The following is a 23931-nucleotide window of genomic DNA, read 5'->3' as shown; positions in this document are numbered from 1 at the left end:
TTCTCTTCTGGTTTGAAACGCTGAATTCAAGCCCTCAGCTACTTGCCTGGCAAGGAGAAAAAAAAACCTCACTAAGCAAAAGTAGAAATAGATATTAGATCTCAACATGGTTCCTTACCCTGGGGCAGAAGGGGTGAGAGTGAAATTTTATTAGAAATAATAACAGTATGTGTAAATTCCAGAAGGGTAAGGTGATAGATTTGTATACAAAAACTCCCCCAGAACACACAGATGAACTGCAAATTGTTTTATTCAGTGATAGGTACTTTGCAAATATAGAGAACTTTGCATAATTTCCATTTTCCTTTGCAACACTTAAAGATTCCTTCCATTTTACAAAACACCACTGGACTAAAATGAAAACATAAACATGTCTGTGTTAATGTATTGTAGAAATTAGAGCAGTAACACCTCAGCCATTGTTCTCTGCTACTGGAACCAGCAAGGCAAATGCTGGCAGCATCCCAAAGCAGAGAGAAAACTTAGTGTGTTATATTGAAATGCTGCTTTCTGCAGAGGAGAATGACTATTCTGCAAGAGGAATGAAGTTGTGAGGCTGTGACCTCATTCCTACAGATGATCTTCCTTTTTCGTTAAAATTACAACAGATAAGATCTCAAAAGGCTTTTGCAACCATAGAGGTTCAAGATAACTTTACTGAATGTAAATCAGCATTTAAAATAAGAATGCTATGGTAAAACTGGATACAGAAACTCAGGTTAAATTATTGCACTCAGAACAGTTTTACCTTTGCTGTGCCCAAGTAAATGTGTCTCACTAAGGAAAGTAACAATACACTGATGGGTCAGTGATTTGTGGCCTTGCTTCCCTGCTCCCTTGTGCAGGTGGCTCCCTGGAAAAGGCACCATCAGGTCCTGGACTGCAGAGGAAGCCGGAGGGCCAGGTCTGTGAAATGACTCATTTCAGGTTGTTTGCTCTTCCTCTTGATGTATTCCAGGGTTTTCACCTAGATTTGAAAAAAAAGGTATTTGGAGATTTTCAGTGTCTCATTTCATAGCCATCAGTTCATTTTTGTGAAGGTGTTTTTACATCATGCTCTTTATTATGTATATGTTTCTGAAAGGCTGTCAAATGCCACTTTACAAACTTTTACAAGGCAGTTCCTCCACAAAATAAAAATGCAGTATTTCTCTTAAAGCTAGTTTTCTAGTAGTTAACAACAACCAACACTTGCAGGTTCCTTAATGCTTGTCATACTATTAAAATTCTAGAAATATACCACTTGAAATAAGACATGTTGCTTGTTAATTAAGAAGCATTTAGAAAAATAACTTGTTGAGGTTTTAAGATAATTTGAATTTTTTTTAAAGATAGTAGCTTGTGAAGAGATGAGGTTTATTCAATTCAAGAAAATGTTGCCTTTTCCCAAATAAAGACTGGAAAAGATATTAAGAACTAAAACCTCTGTGCATTTTCTGTCTCCCTCCCTTACCATAGTCTTGGTGTCAGCAAAGCCATGCTTCTGAGCAAGATTCCAGAGATTGACTGAGAGCTGGTTCAGTCTGTTGTTCCGTAGGTCCCCATGAGCCAGGATGGTGTTAAAGAAATAGAGAGCCAGCTGGCTCTGCCTCTTCAGGGTCTAGGATGAGAACAAAAATATTCCCATGTTACTGTACACTCATCCCAAGATGCCCAGCTTAACCTCAGCAGCCTCTCTGAGCCCTCAGGAGTTCACAGGACACTCCTTTTGTGACACACAGCAAGAGTTACACACATAAAAATACAGTCAGGCTTTTCAGACTCCATTCAAAATGCAGCAAACAGCACTGGCTGTAAATCAACATAAGCTGCTGTAAATAAAATAATTACTCAGGACTCCTACATCCCATCCCACTTGGGCACAGCACAGAATGTAGGTCTGACACATTTACAACTCCAGACTCCCTACAAGTGCATAGAAATCACCCTCCCACCAACCAACCTTGCTCTTAGAGCACCCTGGCTGTAAATTTTTAGAGAGACCACTGTCATTAATCTAAATTAATGCAACTTTAGGCTTTTTTTCCCCCAGTCTATTCAGCTTTTATTTATTTATTTAACCAAATATGTTTTTTCCCTGCTGTTCTTTCACTGAAACTCTGGTGATTTGAACATATTTGCACCATATTTGTAGCTATTTCCCCTAAATTTGCTGAGGAAGGACCTTAAGGAGCATAAGAGCAATTTCCCCCCACACAAAGCAGAGAGGACATCACTGCTACATCTTCTCTTGACCAGAAACAGCTTGAACTTTACAGAACTGTCCAGAACTAAAAATTTCCATTCCAGCACTGTCACACAAATGGAGCATTTTCTAACATTGTGAAAAGACCACACTGTGTTAACAATAAGATGCATTGTTCTCTTCCAAGTTGCCATTTTGGTGAAAGGATTTTATTGTGAGAAAAATTTATTTTCCTTTATAGCTTTTAAAGGAAATGAACCAATGAAAACACAAAATCATTAGAGCCTTGTTCATTTAAATGAGCAGCCAAGAAGATGAATAATAAAAGGTCACCAACACTGAAGCAATCCAAATACCACAGTGATTTTATGACCAGCTTTACTTCAGCACAATTAGAGATCTCTGACAATATTCTCATCACTTCTATTTCCTCAGCAACAACAGCTTCCTCAAACAACTATTCATTCTTACAAAGCAATTTTTATCTAAATCTCTCAATGACTTTCACTCAACAAAGCAAAACAAATGGTCCCTGTTTGTAAATGAGGCTGGACAGAGGAGCAAATCCAAGGTGCAGAGGCAAAAGCAGACCAAGCACCTGTGTCTGTGCTGCTCAGCCTTAAATCCAGTTGTCTGTGCAACAACACCTCAGTGAACTAACACAGGGTCTCCCTACTCAAAGCATGCTTGAAATGAGAAAACAAAAAAAAATAAAGGCCTTTCAGAAACCATGGATTTCAAGCCCTACAAACATTCCTACCCACAAATTCCATACAGGAGTCAGTTGCAAAAAAATCTCTTAATATACAACCCACATTCCTGAAAACTGTTTAAATTTCCTTCCAAGACCTGGAACATTGGGCATTCTTAGCTGTGCTGGAATGGTTGTTTCTGCTGCTGCTGTTCTGAAAAAGAACTGCTGTTCCCTGAGGTGATGTGTACAATGATGTAGAGGATTTGAGCAAAGGATATTTTCATCTTCCATCTCTGCCATTGCTCAAGGAAGGACAAACAGGATAGCAAAAGCAGAGAAAAGGCTAAACTTAGCACAGTGTCCTCCCAATATGTATCACTTAACACATTCTGTATTGGCAAACTCTGGGCTACTGTGCAAATAGCCCATCTAAAAAATTCCATCCAATCAATCACAGCCTGCCCTCCCAGCCAGGCCAGCAGCCACAGGGTTTCTATCAATAGCAGCCATCCAGTAAGGGCTGCCTGCGAGCTGTCCCTTCTCAGAAACAGGTACATTAGAGAACACTGAGTTCTCATTATTTCAGCAAACATCAGTCACCTGCCTTTCACATCCAATCCATTAAGCTAGATTTGATCCCTCAGAGCCTCTGAATTACAATCAAGAAATCCAATAAGCTGCCTAGAGATTTCTTTATTTTATATTTAACAAATATCCTAAAGTCAGAGTAAAGACAAAACAACTATTTCCTTCCTCTGTACCTCTCTCCTGACATCATCTCAGTGCCTGGGATCTGAAACTTTTATAATTATAGGTGGTTTTAATTGTATTTTCCCCACTAATAGACTGTGAATTTTCACTTTGCTCATTACAGAATTGGACATCATTAGGTGTCCACCACAAGCCTGCCTATGTGATGGTCTCACTTTCTAAACAAGTTAAAATACCCAATTTCCTTTTGTTATAAAGTTCCTGAAGCTTTTGAAAAGACCAAGTCCTGCTCAAAGCTGTTCTGTTTCTTCAACCCCAAATTACTTTTGGTTTTGTAGTGACTCAAGCAGAGTAAGAACATACCTCCTCCTTTCCCAGGGTTTTCAGGTGATCCAGGATCTGTGACACCACTGTCTCACTCAGTTTATTAATTTCAGCCAGGAACTTGGAGTCTCCACCATAGAGAGCATCATTGGAATCAACTGCAGAGATGAACCCAAGCTTAGGTTTGGCTAAGGAGCTGTACCTTTATCTGATATGCAAACATCATATTTTGATAGAAGATCACATTTGGAAGTGATAAAATGACCCTCCTCCATGAAACACACACAGAATTATGTTTTTAAGTGCCTACTAAGTCCTTTTGATTTGAAGAGCAAAACTCTCAGAAGAATCTTTTAGCTTAAACCCAGCCCTGTATTCCTGGATGCAGCAAAGCTCAAAAATATCTCCTAGACTCAATGTTAAGCAACATATCCTGTCAATTTTCAGGTTTTCCACAGAGACAGACTCCCTGCTTCCATCACTTCAGAAGAGCTTGGCCATCATCTACAATGGCAGCAGCAGTGGGCCAAACAATTTGTGTTTTATTTAGTAAAAATTAACAGATTTTCAAAAGAAACTGCCTTTTTTTCCCCTTAAAATAAATAAATATAAAATAAACCCATGATTACCTCAAAGTGATGGATAGAAATTCAAGAAGTGTATTTTCAGTTTCAAAGACCTTAAAGGATTCTTAGGAGGGAGAGAGCTCACGTTTTTACAGCTTCTATAATTGTGATTTTAAACATGTCTTTTGCTCCAATTTATTTCTGTTCTATTAAGAAGCAGGGTAAAAGAAATTTTTGGGTTTAATTCTAGGTAAATCAGAAAGCACTAAAGATGAAAAGATAATCCCCTGTTTCCAAGTAAACTTCATTTCAATAAGCTAAGGTACAAGGTCCACCTGGAAAAAACTCCCACTGCCCCTGCTACAGGGGGAAAATGACTAATTTATATTTCCATGCTTCTCTCCATTAAAATCTAATTTATTTAGACTTCTCATCTTGGGATTATGCAGCTATTTTGGTCATCTAGAAAATGGAGTGAAAGAAAAAGCTAAAGCACACTTCCTTACAGGATCTGAACAGCAGATTTACTACAGAGTAGCACTTGCACTGAGAGCTGTTTTCTGTGCAATAACTGCAAGAGGTGTTTGGCATGGCTGGTAAATCTGACAGACTGTTCACCAGAACTGCAGAACACCTTCCAGCCTTCCCCTCTGTGAAAGTCTGTGCAACAAAGAAAAAGTCAAACCATCTTGGCCTCTCTGACTCATTACTCTTCAGGATGCTTTAAAGGATTTTTATTTATTACTCTCCCTTAATTTATTCATCTATATTCAGAAGGAAAATATGCACATTTTAGAGATATATCAAAATATTACAAAAATTATTACAAAAAAAGATGACAGCTATTTTTCAAAATGTAAAATCTTTAGAATTTTCTAGCTATTCTGAATATTTTTGTAAGTTGCTGCAATTTCCAGAACTCAAAGCCTGCCTTCAAAGCAGCAAATACATCATTTCAATAATGAAGATTAGCTTTACATTCTGAAAACCGGAGTTGTAAATAAATGTGGATGAAACACCAACGATGAGTATAAATCAAGTTGATGCTTTAGACTTAAATAAAACCCTTCATATGCATAATCTTTACTTGAAAAGTTCACATTTATAAGCATTTGCACCAACACCACCAGAAGCAAACTAAGTAACCCACTCTGCACAGATCCACTTTTAAGAACAGACTGCACCTGTCCAGAAGCCAACTCCTGGATTATTCTAAGTTACAATACCTGGAACTGGATAGAAAAATAATCCATCCTGTGAGACTGATTACCACTGATCTTCATTAACTGCCTATGGTAATAAGATAATACTACAAAAGCCCTGGTGGAATGCAAGGAGCCAGAACCCCCTTAGGTATTACCTTTATCTACATGGTAGATAAATGCTTCTTGAGTCATTGCAGACAGCAGATGCAAAACATTGGTATAAATCCTGACTTTGTCATCACTGTTATCCTCCCAAGTGTAATCCTGGATCACATTCAGTAATCCTCGCACAAGGAACAACACTCCTTGTTCTGGATGGTCCTACAGAGGAGAAAAAAAGAGAGGTCAAAACCAACAGCACAGCCCCAAAACAGAAATAGGATTATCTGCAGTCATTCAGTGCTGGAGAGTCACAGTTTGAGCTCTATAAAAGCAGACCTACAATATAATTAAAGCTGACAGCTACTTTTCTTAAGTGTGCTTCCTGCAAAGCCTTTGAATTTTTTTCCAGTTTCCATCTAAAATGCCCATTTGACCCATAAGCAGAACATGATCCAGGCAGCCTCCACAGACAAACTTTGAAATGCTTTGTTTTGGAGTCATGGGGGAGCAGTACAAAATTAATTGTCAGCTTCTTAACAGCTAAGCCTCTAAAATTAAACAGTGGGTAGATTTCATTATTAAAATGGTATCAGTAAGCTGTAGTGTATTACTCATATAATTATGAGTTTCAGAAGAACTCCTACACTGGGAAGTCAGTTACAGACAATCAACAATCTTTTCACATGAAATGAAAAGAAAGACTCTGCTTTACATAAGCTGGGAGTTTTTACAAGCAGCTTTAATACTGCACCAGGCTGATTCCAGCTGGCAGTTGGAGCAGTGGCACCAAGACACACAGGACAAATCACAGCCCACTGGGGACACTTCTTTTGATCTTCTGTAAACAGGGAACAGAGTGAGGGAAGCTAATTTCTCAATGCTGGCATCTTGTTGCAAGTTATTTTTCATGAGTGAATCTGAGAGGTTGTTTCACTCCCTTCTTCCATCACCTGCCAATGATCCCAGCCACTGCAGAGCCTTCCCCTCAGGCAGTGACAGCAGTGACATCCCAGGGACAGCTTCCCCTTCCCCCCTGTCTGAACAGGGGACACCCCTGCCCCTGCAGCAGCTGTGACAGCAAGGATGTGAGCAGCACCACACTGAGCCCTGCTTCACCAAACAGGCACAGGAAAATGGAGAAAACCATAAGGGAGGTTTCAGTGCAGAGGAAAAATCCACTCACTCCAAGAACAAATGAATACACAGGTAATTTACAATTTCCTCTCATCTTTTAGATATAACTGAAAATATTGGAGAGAAAATTACATTTCTCTCTAAATTTGACAGCTAGTTAAAAACTGGAAGGGTGAAGAATGGTAGTACTTTGTGAAATATTCATCAGAAGAGGAAGGTTATACCAAAACACATCTTCTAATTATTGTTTTCACTCCAATGATTAGGCAACCTATACCAAAGTAACTGAAACTAATAGGAACTAGAGCTCTATATTCTTCCCCTCCTCATGTATTAGAGATTTTTGAACACTTAGCTAATAAACCAGTAAATGATGTTTACACAATTAAATGATGGTGAGATTTCACTCTACCCCAAATCCACCTGTAGTGAGAGGTGTTGCTGAGAGTGGCAGTGCTCCACAGTTGTTCTGCCTCCCCATTTTGCACTGGGGTGAGTGATTTTGCAGAACAGTTTATCTGGTCACAGAAAACTAATTCCTGAATTTCCCACTCCAGAAGCCTAATCTATTCTAAATTTTTAACCAGGAAAGTCAAAATAGTCTATACTAACCTGGGTGATATTCATAATCACTCCACTTACCGGGACAACTAATAATGTGGAAAAGAAATTACACAGGAATTCCAGGAGGAAGGCATCAGAAGGTCGCATCTTTCCATCTACACTGATCATTTTTGGCACTTCAGGAACAAGGCTCACTGCAGCTTTGAAAAAAGCATCAGCTACAAAGTAAAAATAGGGTTGCTGTTATATCACTCCAGCTGTGATGGCAGCCATGCCTGTAACCCAATGGTTGCTTTGAATTTGTTTCAAAATTCAAAGAAATTACAGAAAATGAATGTACTGAACTGCAAAGAAACCCAAGACTCAGCAGTGGTTTGATTCTTGAGAAATTTGTTAAATTGAATGGTGCTGTTTCTCCAAAGGAAGTTCTCATATCACTCAAAACTTCTGAAAGTGTAACTCTTCTCCTTTGCATAACATGGAGACACCATCATTTCATATGTATTGCATATGTAATAAGAAATTAGCACAGGATTCAAAACTGACTTATCAAAGAAATAATTATTTCAGGAAAATGGGGAATCCAAAGTGGGGGGAAAAGTTCATGCTATCTTGCTCACCAATTCATTCACAAAAGGATGTTAAATTCTAAGGAAGTACCAACAACTTCATATTTCTAATTATTCATAATCCCTAAAAGTAAAATATTAATATAGTACCAGAACCTGGGGTACCTGGTTACCTAGATGAAAGAATATTTTCCAAGAATCACAATACTGGAATTAGAGAAACTATCCACCATTACAGCCTTGGCAAAATAGCTGTTAAGAGGTTTTTCATAACTCTTTATTATGTCTCTAATCTTACAAAAACATAAATGCCAAACACTAGAACATCTATTCCTCAGTTGATTAATATTCACAAATTAAAAGCAACAATATTTTCCCTCTTACACTCCTATATATGCTGAGTTCACAAAAAAATTTCTGACAGCAACGTTGTTTTGCACTTTCTTGGCAACATTTCAGAGTATCCAAGTATCCACATCCCACTCAAGTTGTTGAGCCATACACTTCAAAGCACCCTTCAGAATTAATATTGTATCTTTATTTTACAGGAACAGAGACCCAGGCCATGTAATCAGCTTTTATCAAAAGCTAAAGGAGAATTCTTGGTGAAAGCCAAGAATGTTACATGGCTGGGATGGAGATACCATTGACAGGCAGGCATGGGCATTTCCAGGAGCACAGCTTGCTCTGGAAAAATTCATTTGAGACTCCAAGCAAATTTGCTAAATATAGTACCAAGTGATATCTAATTTAAGCTTATGAGGAATACCAGAGAAACATGTGCTTTGGAAAAACTGTAGTTCTTCTCACTCTTGTTTTTTCAGCACACAAGTGCTCAAGGACTTTTTACTGCTTACAACACAGACCCCTTCCTTCAAACACTGTCCTTCCTTTTATTCTGCACATTTGTTTGGAGGTGAAAGAAGGCTTATTTCAAACAACTTATAAGTTTAGACAGCCAACCCAAAGGAAGGTAAGTAATCTTTCTCTGCTTTATTTGAGGAAGGAAGGCAGCAGCAGATGTTCATTCTAGCACAAGTAAATGAGTTGCTGTTACTTCCACAGTTGTCTCAGTAGAAAAAAATAAAAGTGCACGTCCCACATCACCCTACAATAAAAACATGTGACCAGACAGATGAAAAAATGTGCCTTAGAGAATAGTCTGCATACCAAAGTACCCATGTCTGTGCAGGGAAGGCTCCTGCCTGCTGCAGTTATTTCATAACAGGACGAGAATGACCTGTGCAGCAATCAGCACCCACGGTGACAAAGAGCTGCAAAGTGCCTCACCCTGATTTACTACCTGCTCCCCCAGCAATCACAATCCTTCATTCTCCTCTGAACTTCTGCCATAGTGCAAACCCAAAACCTCTTATCTTCAATTTGAAAACCTGAAATTGATTCAATTTACTCTTCCTGCCTCCTGCTGTTGCTGGTACAGCCAGAACTGGCAAAGGAGAATATGTTCATTTTGCAGTGAGCCCTGCCAATGTGTGCTAACCATTTTATGCTGGAACACTAAAAGCACATTTATCCAAGATATATGTGCTTCATAAGAAGCAAAAATAAATGCATATCAATGCAAAGGGTTTTATTACAGACTGCAGAAAATGACCTGTCCTCTAAACATTACCATCCTGGCAGAGAGGTGTCAGAGAATGCAGTACATGCTCTGAGTTTGGAGGAAAGGCTCACTAGAAAGGTTGTCACATACATGCTGCTTTTCAAGTATGAAATGAGCATCAGTGTTTAATTCTGAGTTACATTAATTATGAGGTTATGCAATGATGGTTTCTCTGTATCTTTAAAAGTCAATTTTTAAAACTATCACTGTAGAGATGTTTTAAAACAAAACCATACATCACTTTTCCTTGCTTCCAAAAGATATAAGGAACCACTTTAAAGGCACTGAAAACCACAACAATCTTATGTTCTTGATTGAAAAACCAAAAAGAAGATAAAATGGGTTTCTTTTGATGAAGGATGCTGTTTTCTTATCTGCCTAAAGTACAATACTGCTTCTTAAGTGGATGAGGGGAGAGCAGCCTGTGCATTACAACAAATCACCACGATGGAGCCTTCCCCAGCTGCTGTTAATATCTTGTGCAGTGCTCTGAACATATCATACTTCATGCTTCACTACATTCATCCTTTCACAGCAGCTCCTTCATTCTGCTTGACCATAATCCTATAAATCTTTCCCCCAAGCATACATGCTGACCTTCAGGCTACAGAAACTAACAGTCTTGGATATCCAAGTCAGCACTTCAGAATTTGCCTCCTACAGAAGAAAAAACAAGTGAAATTGGTGTTGAATGTTCTGCTATTGACAATATTCACTATGGCACATGTTCATGTTTAATTATACCTACACACAACTACATGTACCTCCATATATTTATATATATATAAATATTCAGCTTGCATTGTATTTTCTGTATCTCTGATAGCTAATTAAACTGCACAAATTCAAGACTTCAGGCAGGCAAAAATAAGAAGGAACAAAGTCAGATGGGAAAACAATTAAACTCCTTAAGTCCACCTTCAAAGAGCAAAAGGGAGAGAGCTGAACATACCTACCCAAAGTATTTTTAGTCCCAGCTACAATTACACCAGGCTAAGTCCCCCCAAAGGACAAAAGCAGGGACCATGCACATCTTCTGCATTCCACACCACTTCCCTGTCTTACAGCGCTGTCAAACCTAATTTAATACTCTGAAGATTTTGCTTCCACGTCCAACAGATGTTGGAAATTTAATGAAGCTTGCACTCCAGTGCAAAAAATTATTGGGAAGCAAGCATGGGGTTTTGTTATTCTATTTTTTCTGTTAAATAAATTAATCCATTGCTGTTTTGACAACCAAGCATTGTAAACATTTGAATCTCCTTCTTCTCACATTGGTGGGGTCACTGTGAGAGTTTTGCCACATTGTTAAAATGTGGTTTTCCCTTGAGCTACTGCTGAATATTCTTCATCTTAACGACCTCTACACATCACTTCCAATCCAGAAACAACCAAGAATTCTTTGAAGGAAAAAACTTGAAATTAGAAAATGACTGCACTGCTCCTTGGTGAGCTGGAATGTACTATGTTCATTCATGCTATGAATTAGCTGCAGATAAAAAGAATCAGCAAGATTTTAGTGTTTAAAAGTAATTCCCTTTATAAATACTTAGATTTTAAAAAAATCCTTTTCATATTTATCCTTATAGAAATGGCTCTTCAAACAACTAAGCTGAAAGAAGATAAGGAAAAAGGTCCTCATGAGGGTACATAACTTAATAAAGGGTGGGGTGGATGGGGGAAGGGGAGGGAAGAAAACGTTTTCAGTGGAGCAAAATAACTTCTGCATTCCTTAAGGTTTTGCAGAGACATGTCCTGAGGAGGAGCTGGGAGGTGACAATGTCTGCAGACTGGTCTGGAACGTGGCTGCAAAGCATCACAGATGGATGTCATGATTCTGAGCAATAAAGCAGCAGATGAACTCTAATATTAGTATGGTATGTGGGGAAAGAAACAGCCCTTGCTATAGCTATAGAAAGAAAACTCTAAATAGGCTATTTACACTCATGAAAGATTTTGGAGTCATTATAGATGGTTTCCTGAAAACTACATCCTAAACAGCTGTTGAAAGGCAAGGCAATTATAAGAATCACCAGGAGAGTAATGGAAAACTGAGGTGCCATTGTATCATTTAGATTGCTGTTGGGCATTTATACCTGGAATAATCTAATCTAGTTCCAATCTTCCCATTTCTAAAAGCACAAAAAGATTAAAGTGCTAGGGCATGGAACTGTTTCCTTATTAGAAAAAGCAATACTGACTACAACTTCTTCAGGAACTTGCAGACTGCATTATCTCCTGAACAGCAAGAAGAAAATGAATCAGGAGTGGCTGAATTCTGCTCCAGCAGATCAGCTGCATGCTCTGAGCACTCACCTAACATTTAACATAAATCAATCCCTAAACATCAGATTTCCAAGTAGCAGTTCATTGTGGAACTCATCATCCCATGAAGTTACAAAGACCAAAAAGTAAAAACTGATTAAAAATATTAAATTCCCAAGGACTGGTCCATCTATTTTATGAAATACCATGGTCTGGTACAAGCTTTGTTGAAGGATGTATTAAATCACCTGCACCTGAAAGCCAAGAAGCATCATTCTACATTATTGTTTCCCTAGGAGATGCTACAAGACACTTCCAAAAACAGGTCATGGTCTAGACAGACTTGAAGAACTGACAAACTGATATAAACTTCTAGTCTGAAAAGCTTCCAGAGACAGAGATGTCACCTCTCTCACATCATACAGAAAAGTGACTGGCTGGGATAAAGAGTGGAACAAGAAAAAGCCCAGGGAATGGGAGAAGCCTCCAGCTGTGGAAGTCCCAGGTAACAGAAGAGGTCACAGCTGTGTCCAAAGGAAGCAACACTCAGCATTGCTGGAAAGGAAAACAACGTGACATCATGCTTTTCCCAAAGCTCTTTCACTGCCTTCAAGGAAAGCAGTATTTAAAAAGATAACAGAGTCACCATATACAATTCTCACCAGAGAAACATGAGCCAGAGTCCTAGTATCTGTAATTAGGAAAATCTCATGTTCCTATTTCTCAAAATTCATCACCTCAAATTCTCTCTCTTTATAATCTTCAGATCGATAAAGATTTCAGGAGATAAAGAAGAAATACTAAAAACTGTTATCTAATGGCATTTAGAAAATACTCTAAACCATGACTGGACTATGATTTAAAATTACTTATTAGGTATTTCATACCATACTTTCTCCAGAGTGTGACTGAAGCATTTAGAGAATACTCATGGAAAAGTAACATTTTCTGCAGTAGAAATGAAATTATTTTCCAATCTACTAGGTGTAACTATGTTTTAGCCACAACTGGACAACAAAACAAATAACTAGAAGTGCATTAAGCACTGGATACTTCAGAATTAAAACCTGCATTTGCTCAGCAAAAAGGTCTGCAGCAGTTGATCTGAGGGACAGGCTCTCCATTTTTATAAAGTTTAATGTTTGACAATATCCCAGTGAAATCAGTCAGACAGAATCAGTTGAATTACCTTATTCACTCAGCATGTTATTTCTCAAATGAGGCAAAGATTTCACAGCCTTTAAAACAAAAATGCTGCTTAACACACGTTACCAGAAAGTTATGTCATCTCCACCACCTGCTGAATGCTGTGACCAAACATTAAAAACTCATGCTGCCTCTTTTTTTTTTGACAGACAAAAGCAGCACTTCCACAGGGAGGAAATGTGTGCAATGAAAATCCTACCTCTGTCTCAGAAGTCCAGAAGAGTGACACAATGGAGCATGCATTTAATCTCAATTTAGTCCAAGCAGCCCCATGACAGAAAGCATGACCAATGAGAATTTATTATTCCTGCTGGCAGCATGCAGCGCTCAGTGGCTCAGCTAAGAGAAATGAAAAGCTCATCTCTGTAAAATCTAGCATCTTCCTTTCAAAGGTGGGCTCTTAATAGGCTCTCCAGAGGTACAAACTATGCATCCAGGGCAAATTCACCTAAAACATTTTAACCATAATTACAGATTCATTTCATTTAAAGCAAGTCTTGGGATCTGGAGATGAAAGAGACAACAGTCATTTTTAATCCACTCTGAACATTCCCAGACAGACATCCATCAGTGTATCACTGCTGCAGTTTCATGAGCCTATAAATTTACATTTCTGACTCAATTAATTGTCTTAAAGAAAATCTATTCCACAAAAAAATATAATTTTCTAATACTGAAGTATTTGGATGAGTCCAAATGCTTGATTTCATTAACAGTGTGGGAAATCCAAGCAAGCAAGGCTGGGACAGAGGAAATGGGAGCAGTGAGACACAAGGACTGAGACACCACTGCTGCCCCTTGAAACTGGGAATGAGGCAAACCCCAGACTTATCCAGCTATGAGCAGATTAGCTGTGGCTCTCCAATTGCTGACAGTTTATCAAAGCAATCCTCAGACTCATAAATCCATTTTTTGTTATGACCTGCACATCCTTCTTTTTCAAGACAGATACATTGGCAATTTAGAGAACTCCTCCTATTGCCAGCAGAGGTTGTGGAACTTAATTTTGTTATGTGTTTAAGTGAAAAGTCAACTCACAAACAGCTGAACTCCTGTAGAAACTTAAAATTGAGAAAATCCAAAACTTTACCCTGCTACAAACAGCAGCTGGAATCTTCAAGGAGGAAATGCATGCACAAAGCTCATGCATGCACCACTGCTGACTGAGCTATCAGATCAGGTACATTACCTTTCAGCTTTATTTCTCTTCACAATTTTAAACCAATTAAACTAATTCAAATCAGCATGAAAGAAAGGTTACAGACAAGGCACAGTTTCCCTTCCTGGCCTAATGCTATCATTAATGGCACACTCTTAAATCTTCCCTTCATGCTGCATTGGTTTTAGTAGATCAGAGTCTAATTGGCACCAGTTAACTGACTGGAGTGAAATTTCCTGTTATGAATTAATCAGTACTTCTTACCTCTTACTCATTCAGTTGAGATACAGATTAAACTGAGTGAAAAGTGACTTTCAAGGACACATTATGTGACTTCAGTGCATCAACATATGGAAAGATAGTTCACAAAAAATGTCCCAAGACAATTTCTGTTTAACACATGCTAAATTACTCACACAAGTGACATGTCTCTCAGTACAAATTATACCCAAAATAGCTTTGCAAGGGGAGCAGAAAAGTGAATAACTATAAAACCTTAGTAAATGAAGTGAGTTACATCAGTTTTGCTCTTGCTTCATTTTAACAAAAGCAGAGATGGAGCAAATGCTCCTCTCCCTAGCTCATGGGTCTAAAATTCAGGAGAGTGTGGTTAATGAACATGTATTTTAGAGACTGAGTCCATAATACTTTGCATATATCTGCTCCCTTAAAAGATTTCAGGATGGGGATCCTGTAAATTGTTTAGTGAGTGCACTATATTCATGTGTCAGACAACAGCACGTTTGTAAACACTCACACTGAAATATCTGGACAATTGTTGGGGCCCAGGAGTCTCACTCAGAGAAGAACTGGATCACAAAAATAGTGGAAAAGCAGTTTATAAATTGAAAGATATTAAATTACAGAATGGGTCCCAACATGGTCAGGGAATAATTCTCAAAGACCAAGTGTTACAGAAAACTGCTTTGGATTTGCTTCCAATAAGAGAAGCTTTGCAACACACCAACAATAACGAAAATTGACATACAGGATAAGGTAAGCTGGTCAATTAAATAAAACACCACAGAGAGAAAAGGTGAGCCCATTTTATGTAAACTCTGAAAGCAACTGCACAATGTTAATGGCACAACAACAGACTTTGCAGATCTTTTATTTGCACAACAAACTTGGACACAACAGTCAGCTTTACTCTAAATCCCTCTGCTTTGCTGTATGGGCAACATCAGATTCAAAACAAAGAAATGCCACAGTCACCATGCACTAAAAGTCTTAATCAGCATCCTAAGTCAGCTTGTTTGTGCAGCTGGAACTTGCTGGTAAATGCAGAGCTGGGCAAACAAGCTCTCGTGAAGAAGCACAGAGCTAACACAAAGAATTAACAGCCACAACAAAAGATGTTGCAAAGTAATCCAATTTATTACTCTCACAGCTCCACTGGAAACATGTAAAGGAAAGGCATTTACTATTGGAGAGCAGACATTTAAAGTCAGGATTAAAAATGCAAAATAAAGTAGAATGACATCACTTCAAAAAGGAAAAGAAAAATACTGCAAGCAGTTAAAAGTATATGAAGAGTCTTGGAATAGATAACTGACTTCCATTTGTAACATGAATGAGATCATATTAAATGGTAACACAGATTTAATGTTCATCCTGATGCCAGAATAGCTCCCATTCCTTTCCCCAAAGCACTTTTTGTCAGAATCTACTATTACTTAACAGGATGGCTGAAAATGTGCTCAGGTGCATTTCAATCAATAATTCAGATCCAAAAAAAGAAAATATATTTTTCAGTCTTCATGTGATCTGATATTACACCATTGTTTCACTCTGATACAGTGGCACATTTTCCTGGCTAAGCATTTGTCAAGCAGGTGCTTTGATAGCAAGTTTCTGCTGTCACTGATCTGACCTGGAATTCTTTCCCAGCTCATTGGTGAATTTGTCAGTCTGTGAACTACTACACAGATGTTTTTATTTCTTTTTTCAGTTATAATAAATCACATTATTTGTGATTAGAGTGCTTGCATAATTATGCAGGAGAAAAGCTTTCTATGCTTTCCATAATTCCTAAGTAATTTAGGACAACCTACCTCATGGCCAGGACTGTGTCAGCTGTCCTGGCTGCTGAGATCACATTGCAGAGCTGCTTTAATGTGACAAGGTTTTGCTTTAACAGGGTTAGAAACAGAGCTGGATTTTAATTGCATCATAAATATACATATGATTTAGGATATCAACCAAGTAATTATTCAGTTAGAAATGTTTCTGAAATAAGAGAACCTTTAAGTAGCCAAATTGATGCCTTACCTTGTGAAAGGCACTGATTTGCCAGAGCAACCTGTCCAGAGTGTAGATACAGATTGAGACGTGTGAAGATACTGCTCAGAGAGGGAATTGTGATGAAGCAGAAGGCAACACAAGCCTAAAGTAAATGCAAAAAAATTGAATAAAATTCCCATCTCAGAGTTATAACAATCTTTACTGATTTAATACACAATTAGGAATCAAAATCTGTACATCAGTTTTGGGAAAGATTTTCAATACAAAGCAAATATTATGTGAAGCCCAACATCAGCAATTTTATAATTATTGAAATACTCATTAGAAATTTTTTTTAAATTGTTGCTATTACTAGATAAACTCAAAGCTGACTCTCTATGACTGTAGCTCAAAGAGTTCCTCTCTCCTTGCAGCTCAAGACCTAAAGCTAACTAGAAAAGGAGATTGGTGGCCTCAGGAGAAGCCATGTGCCAAAGTGGTCAGAGCAGATGAGCCCTGGTGCTGCAGAGCTGGGGGCACTCCCAAAGCCCAAAGCCCAAAGCCCAAAGCCCTGGCCAGAGCAGGAGCCCCAGGCAGAGAGGAGCTGCCCAGTGCCAGCCCAGCCTCTGCCCAGGACAGCCACAGCTGCCAGGAGCTGAGCACACACAAACAGCTCCCCACCTGCAGATGGACACATCTTGGTTGCACATTTCAGGTTACAAGAAGGGAACAGAAGCAATCTGGATATCCTGTGCACAGTTCAAGGCACATTTGACCATCTCTATATAGACTCAGAGGCACTAAAGCTGAAAGGAGCACCTTATTTGAAATTCAAATCCTGATTTCAGCACACCAGCACTGATATTATGAGACAGAAGTTTGAATATATTTTATATATTCATCTCCCATTCTCTCTGTGACCGACTTACAGAGAAATTTGGTATTTTATTTCAAATATAATTTGAAAAGCTGAGATTTCCAGAATTCACACAAGCATCTCTCTAGTAAACCTTTCCTTGGGAGGGAGTGAATCTTGCTGCTCTTTTTTAACACAAAGCTGCTATTAGATGGGTTGGGTTTTTTTTTTTTCCTTAAACAGCAACATTTGGCTTTAGAGAGGAAAGACTGCTCTCAACAAGAGAAAATGGGACTACAAACAGTGTCAAAAATACTAACATAGTGGTTTTGCAAAAATGATAAACTTAGGTGGCAGCAGACAGTATTATCTGCAAAGAAAGCAGGCTCAGAGTTTATTAGTCAGACCTACCCTGACAAATGCAGCAGTCTTCCTGGAATGATTTCCTTTCATCACCCTTCTGGTTTCCATTGCTAGCTGGTTCACAGACTACACACACAAAACAAAAGCAAACCATTAAGAAAAATGCCCAGCCTCAGTGGCAAACAACAACCTGCACGTTTTACTGCAGGCATTTAGAGAACAGCCAGTGTCCAAAGGAACCCTGATCCAGTGTGTCCCCACTGTACTGTTTTCTTTTTATTGGGAGAATTTTAGTGACTTCCCTAAAGCAAATATGACTCAATTTGTGAAAGTAGACTTGTTTTATTCAAGCCTTTGGCTTATCATTTCCTTCCCAGCTATAGTGCTGTCACCTCCTTGCTAGCATAACAATCATGATTTCTAGCTAAAACAGATTAAAAAAACCCTAAACCAAAATAACAAAAGGATTTAAGGGAAGATACAATGTTCCAAAGGAGTCAGAGGCAGCTAATGCACACCTGGGACTCAGTACAGAGAAGAGATTAACCTTCCCAAGCACTGCAGGACTCTGCCTGGATCTGCAGCCAGACACAGTCTAATCTTTCCTAGATGGAGGATTACAGCAGAGGCAACCCAAATTCTGAATGCACAAAAGTGCCATTTATTTTATTATACATGAAAGCTCTTGCAAGGTAGCTCATTTTCTTTGTTGCAATGATACCATGCATGCCTGTCAAGCAAGAACTTCAGAGTGTTATGGGGGATAAAACCAGAGATGAGATCAAAGTTCACTTTATAAACACCTGATTCAAATACTTCTGATTTCTTTTGCAATAGATCAATAATCTGAGCAGGGAATGGGAGAAATGCAAATATATCCCTATTTATTAAGGAAATGTAGATAAACTGTGGCTTACATGAATCAGCTGGACTAGAACAGGCTCCAGATTGCAAAACATTGACCTGGCTTCAACATAGAAACTCAGCTGTTGTTCAAAGTCACGGCCAAAGGAAACCTGTAAGAGAAAAAAGGCCCAGACTTTACCACTGTAGGCCTTAAATATCTGTAAAACTGCATGCAGATATTCAAAAGTCAAAATCCCTATAAATTGCTAAGGAGAAAACCCAGCAGTAAAAACAGACAGCAGTCAGAAAATCTCTGTTCTTTTAACTGTTAGCAGTACTTGAGCTTCAGGGAAACATGAAAGTTTTACTGGTTTGGGGATTTGGGGTTTTTTTGTCTACACTCCACATGATGGTCTACTTTACAGATGCAGTATTTTTCAAGAAAACAAAAATTAAATCCTGTTTGTGAAGTGTTTTCAAACCTAGCAGAACTCTTGATTCTTTATGGGAGAAACAAAGGCTTGGTATGATCATACTTAGAAAGCAAGACAAAAAAGCCCAGAAAAACAGAAATAGATCTGTGAATCTGTATTCAGATTCCTCTAATTTCTAGTTGATAAAGGGCCTTCAACAGAAAACAGCATTTTTCCTAATTAGAACATTAGTAAGAAAAGTAATAAGTAAGGTTTTTCTTGAGTTTGGTTAATTAATACATGCTTATATAGTATGGCAAAAGGCTGTGACCTTGTATTCTGGCAGGAAAGAAGTCAAAAAACAACCTTTGTGTGAGAACAACCCTCTTCCACCCCTGTAGATTTAAAAACACCCAAGTGCTGTCAGCTGGAGTGTCTCAGCTGTCAATTAAAAGCAGAGCATGAGGAACAGTCTCCAGGCAGTCCACATTTATGTATTCTACTGCAATTTTTTTTTCTAATAGAAGTCAAGGTTGCATTATTTATTATTTCTCAAGTCACATGCAAAAGAATTTTTTACAAAATTAGAATAAAATTTACATTTAATCCATACAGTGAAAGATCAAAGCAACTGCACCAGAAAACAAAGGATTGCTTCTCACATTACAGATAACTTTGCTTTTCCTCAATTTATACAACTGCTGATTCTTGAATCCTAGTCTCAAGAAAAAGTACCCAAAAATATAAATTTTTTCACCAAAAACACTGTCTGTAGGGATGACTGTAACAATTGCTTTTCCCTCCACATCTTAATGTGTGCTGGTTTAAATTCATAAATAATCATTTTGCTGCTATGGGATTTTTTTTTCCCCCCAAACCAGGACTATCAAGACACATCAAATTTTCTTCAATGCAAGAAATCCTCCTAAAGGAAATTATACTGCATGTAAAGCTTAATAAAGCAAGACTATATTAGAACATTAATTAGCAAATTATTATAGCTGAAGAAAAAGCAACCACTCAGAGTAAATCCACAGAACTGCAACAAAGAACAAAGAGGACAAGTAGGCACAGAGCCTGACAGCTCTGAGTGAAACAAAAACCAGGCATTGACAGTGTGGTTAGAGAATACAGAAAGCTTGAGAAAGTCTCCCTAAAACACCCTCACATCTCAAAATCAACAGAGATCAACAAAAGATTTACTGGAATAAGAGTGAGGGATGGATTAAAGATTAATTTCAAGACAGAACACTTGGGGTTCTCCTGGGACTATTAATTTAATGATACAAATTGTCTTATTTATAAATTGAGATAAACAAGATAGAAGAACAAGACAGATAGAAAAAGTTACACTTATTTTGTATTTTTGAAAGCTGGTTCAACTTAGAGCCAAGTAGTGGAACTTCCTTCACATAAAGCAGTGACCTCTCTGATGCTTCAGTTGCTGTTTAACTTTTAAATACCTGCTCTGTTTTACAAGATTTACAAAACTAGCAAAGAATACTATTAAATAAACAACGTGTGTACTTTAAACTTTCATCTTGCCCCAGTCAGCTTCAGCACTGGCTGACATTTCTCTGAACACAGACACACTTCTGTCACTGAAATGCACTGCCTGTGGCTTTCAGGGGTCTCAGCCACACAGGCACCTGCTCCTCGTGGGCATCTCACCAAAATCCCAGCTCTAAGCTGCACCCAACACTTACACACAGTGGTCACTCACCATTTTTATGAATCCATTTATCAGAGCTGCTAACATTCTTTTCTCATCCTCAAGTGTTAGTGCACTAGAAAAAAAATTGTAAAATTTTAGAATATTGTTTATCCTATTTATCCATAAAGGTTCAAATGATACATAATATTTTATAAATTTTTCTGTATAAAACGAATTTTTATATTAATATCATCAAGTCAGCCATGAACCAAACTAAATTACAGATTTTTTAAAAAGTAAGAATTGCTGAAAGTCTTTAGATTCTCTAAAAAACTCAGACTTTGGCATGAGGAGAAGGAAGCTACACTAATGTTTTTTATTGTAGCAAACAAATGGCTTCAGTCTTGTGCTGCAGCATAAGAACTTGAGTAAGAATTAAGTCTAAAAACCTAAAGAAATGAGTAAGTCTATTCTTAGAAGAAAGTCATCCTATTTAAGGAATAAAGCTTTTGAAATACCCTTTCAATATAATACACTGTATAATACAATAAACACACTAGTTTATTATTTCGTTTGGGATTTATTTTGTTTAAGGTTTTCTGTTTTAACTAACTTTGCTTCAGAATTTAAAAAATAATTAACTTCACCTTGCTACAGTGCTGGTTTTCTTTATGTTTCAGTAAGAACTGAACTAAACTGATATGTGAAAAAGGAATTTCTTTTCAAAACTACCACAGACACCTATTCTACTCCAGAGTCCAAAATCTGATTTGAAACAAATTTACATCACATAAAAATCAGTCAGTCAAACCTGTTTCACTGAAAACGGATGAACAAAAAGTTAAATTACAATTAACTAATACAATTTAATCCCTTGACTATTATATGCTTGGCTCCAGCTTTGACCTTTAGCATATCAGTTACCAATTTCCAGCTCAGACACCAGATGGGAAGAGAACAATAGTTTTACTATACAAATTCAGTAAGGCAGGAAAGGAAACCTCAGCATGATTAGCTCATTAGTGCATTGCCAATCAAAAGAGTCAACTGATGGGTTCTGAAAGGCTCAGGAGGCTTGTAATGAGATCTCCAGGTCAGTAATAGGTTTCCAGTTCAATTGTGATCAGACCCCTACCAGCCAAAGGCTGTTATCCCCAACAGCTGTTACAGGGGTCAGCAAGTCCCACACAATGGGCTGGGAGTTTCCTCAACCAGCATGCAAAAACAGATGCAGGAGTTACTTAAAAATAACTGGAATTTAGGATGATTTACCAAGAGATGTACAACCCTCTTAGCTCAAGGAACTGCTGGTTTAAGGGATTTTAAATGCCCCAGTAAACTATCAAATTGTTTTGGCAAAGTGTCAGAGGAATTGCTATAAACTGCTTTATTTTTTTTAATAAGCTGGTTTAGGTACAATATATTGTTCTATTTAAAGGCTGAAGTGGCTTTTAGTGCAACATACAGCCAAATAAGGTACTCTAACCCAAAATAAAGCACTCTAGCTGGTATAAATTTGAATTACATGCTAAATCTGACCTCTTTATTGACAATAAATCTTGCATTCATGGCTCATCGAGGATGAGAAAGTTTTAAGTTCCTTTGCAGCATCTGCCATACAAAGAGGCTCTGGGCTGAGAGTGGCAAAAGAGACTCTGCCCTTACAATTCAACCCAAACCAGAAGGAAAAAAAGGTTTGTCCTCTGGAGAGCTAGAATTTGCAGCATTCTGGTGCTGGCTCTGTTTTCAATCAGACACAGATTTTGGTATGATTTTTGCAGGTTACCTAGAAACACTGCACACTGCTTTCCCCACTGCACAACAGTGAGGCTGCAACAGGGCACAGGGGATCCTCGGGTCTCAAAGCCAAGGGCAAAATAGAAGAGGAGGAATTAGGGGAAAGATATAGATGGTTCAACAGCTTCTCAGTTCTAGCTTCCCCTATTGAAGTTTCTAGAGATCTTCCAGGTATCTTTTTAAAGATTTCACACCCTTTGTAATGGTTGAAAGCACTGACCCACAAAAAGGTGTAATTGAGTGTGGCAATCTGTGCTTTAGTAGCTACACATTCACTTGAATCTCAGAAATAGCTTATTATTCACTAGAACTCAACTATTACATTGGTTTCACCCTCAAAGTGTTTTGAAGATTGGATTGTAAAGTGTCTCTGCTTCACTGGAAAGCTACAAAACCACTGCTACTTCCTTTTTAAAATTCTGCTTCAGTATTCAAAATACAGCAGTAATTAAAGAGCAAATGGTACGTGCTGCCACTTCACTGCACAGCTCTTCCCTCAGCACTAATTGGATTCATGTCTTAATCCACCTTGAAACAAACAGCCCCAGAAACATGAAACCACACCAGGCAGCCTCACTGCATAAATGAGAGCTCAGGAGAAGTTCATCTTACTTCACAGAGTCGTGCATTGTCTTACAGACGTGCAGCAGGGCATTGAGGATGACGGGGTCCTTCGTCGGCTCCTGCTGGTGCCTGCAAGGGGTGGCAGAAAAACTGATCAACAATCCTGCTCTGTGTCAAAATGGAAAACAGTGACTGGAATGACACCCATTTAATGCATCATTTCAATCACCAGCACTGTATGACATTGCATAAGTTTCGAGTTCATTTGTGAGCTGTAAGAGCTGAAATGAGGGATGTGGGACTCCAGGGGCTCTCCAAATTGCAGTTTATTTCAGCAGTCCAGCGTGGTGGGTGGCAGAGCCTGTGCCTACAGCTGCCAGCTCCAGCTGCAGGCAGGCCTGGAGACCCTTTGGTTTTGGTTACATTGCATTTTATACTTTTCTTTGCTGAGCACCTTAATACAGCAGAATCAATCTATACCTTAACTATTATCTATAGCCTATCATAACTGCTATAATTACCATGTTCATGTTACTGTTCTCCAACCATTAAAAGTTAGTACATTACAGTTTAAGCTAGAAGTTGTTTTTCAGTTTTCTTGCAGTGGAAAATTCTGAGACCTTTTTTCTACTTGCAACATCAGCAGTCTTGTTTGCCTGTGCTATCTTCCTAGTTGGTAAAAACATCATCTTGCTTGGGGTGGGTTTATCCTTTGCTCTAAGTCATAAAAACCCCTTCTAACTAACACACCCTTTGCCTCCTTGGTTATCCAGTAAGACTGGCTCAGCAATTCTTTTCTTCTATATCAAAACTTGCTTCCATCTCTATTCCTTCATCCACATTCAAAAATCTTTCTGCCAAGTATATGTATCTGTGAGACTTACTTGTCAAATTTTCATCCTTCCCA

General features: G+C 38.3%; 1 protein-coding gene across 2 annotated transcripts in view; it reads right to left on the bottom strand.

Moving 5' to 3' along the window:
* Positions 1 to 232: 232 nt before the first annotated feature.
* Positions 233 to 23931, bottom strand: part of VPS35L (VPS35 endosomal protein sorting factor like) — a 41946-nt gene continuing 18247 nt past the window's right edge. For both annotated transcript variants that reach the window (XM_064726368.1, XM_064726369.1), the window contains exons 22-31: positions 23073 to 23153; positions 20733 to 20796; positions 18668 to 18766; positions 17799 to 17876; positions 16580 to 16694; positions 7564 to 7703; positions 5841 to 6006; positions 3954 to 4072; positions 1454 to 1600; positions 233 to 967 (exon numbers count right to left, since the gene is read on the bottom strand). In XM_064726368.1, the coding sequence (XP_064582438.1) occupies positions 869 to 967; positions 1454 to 1600; positions 3954 to 4072; positions 5841 to 6006; positions 7564 to 7703; positions 16580 to 16694; positions 17799 to 17876; positions 18668 to 18766; positions 20733 to 20796; positions 23073 to 23153 (1108 nt within the window). In that variant the 3' untranslated portion in view covers positions 233 to 868. The remainder of the gene's footprint in view (positions 968 to 1453; positions 1601 to 3953; positions 4073 to 5840; positions 6007 to 7563; positions 7704 to 16579; positions 16695 to 17798; positions 17877 to 18667; positions 18767 to 20732; positions 20797 to 23072; positions 23154 to 23931) is intronic.

This window comes from Zonotrichia leucophrys, chromosome 14, assembly GCF_028769735.1.
Source record: "Zonotrichia leucophrys gambelii isolate GWCS_2022_RI chromosome 14, RI_Zleu_2.0, whole genome shotgun sequence".
Classification (NCBI taxonomy): Eukaryota; Metazoa; Chordata; class Aves; order Passeriformes; family Passerellidae; genus Zonotrichia; species Zonotrichia leucophrys.
The sequence above is the reverse complement of the archived record's forward strand: the minus strand, read 5'-3'. Positions and strand labels throughout refer to the sequence as shown.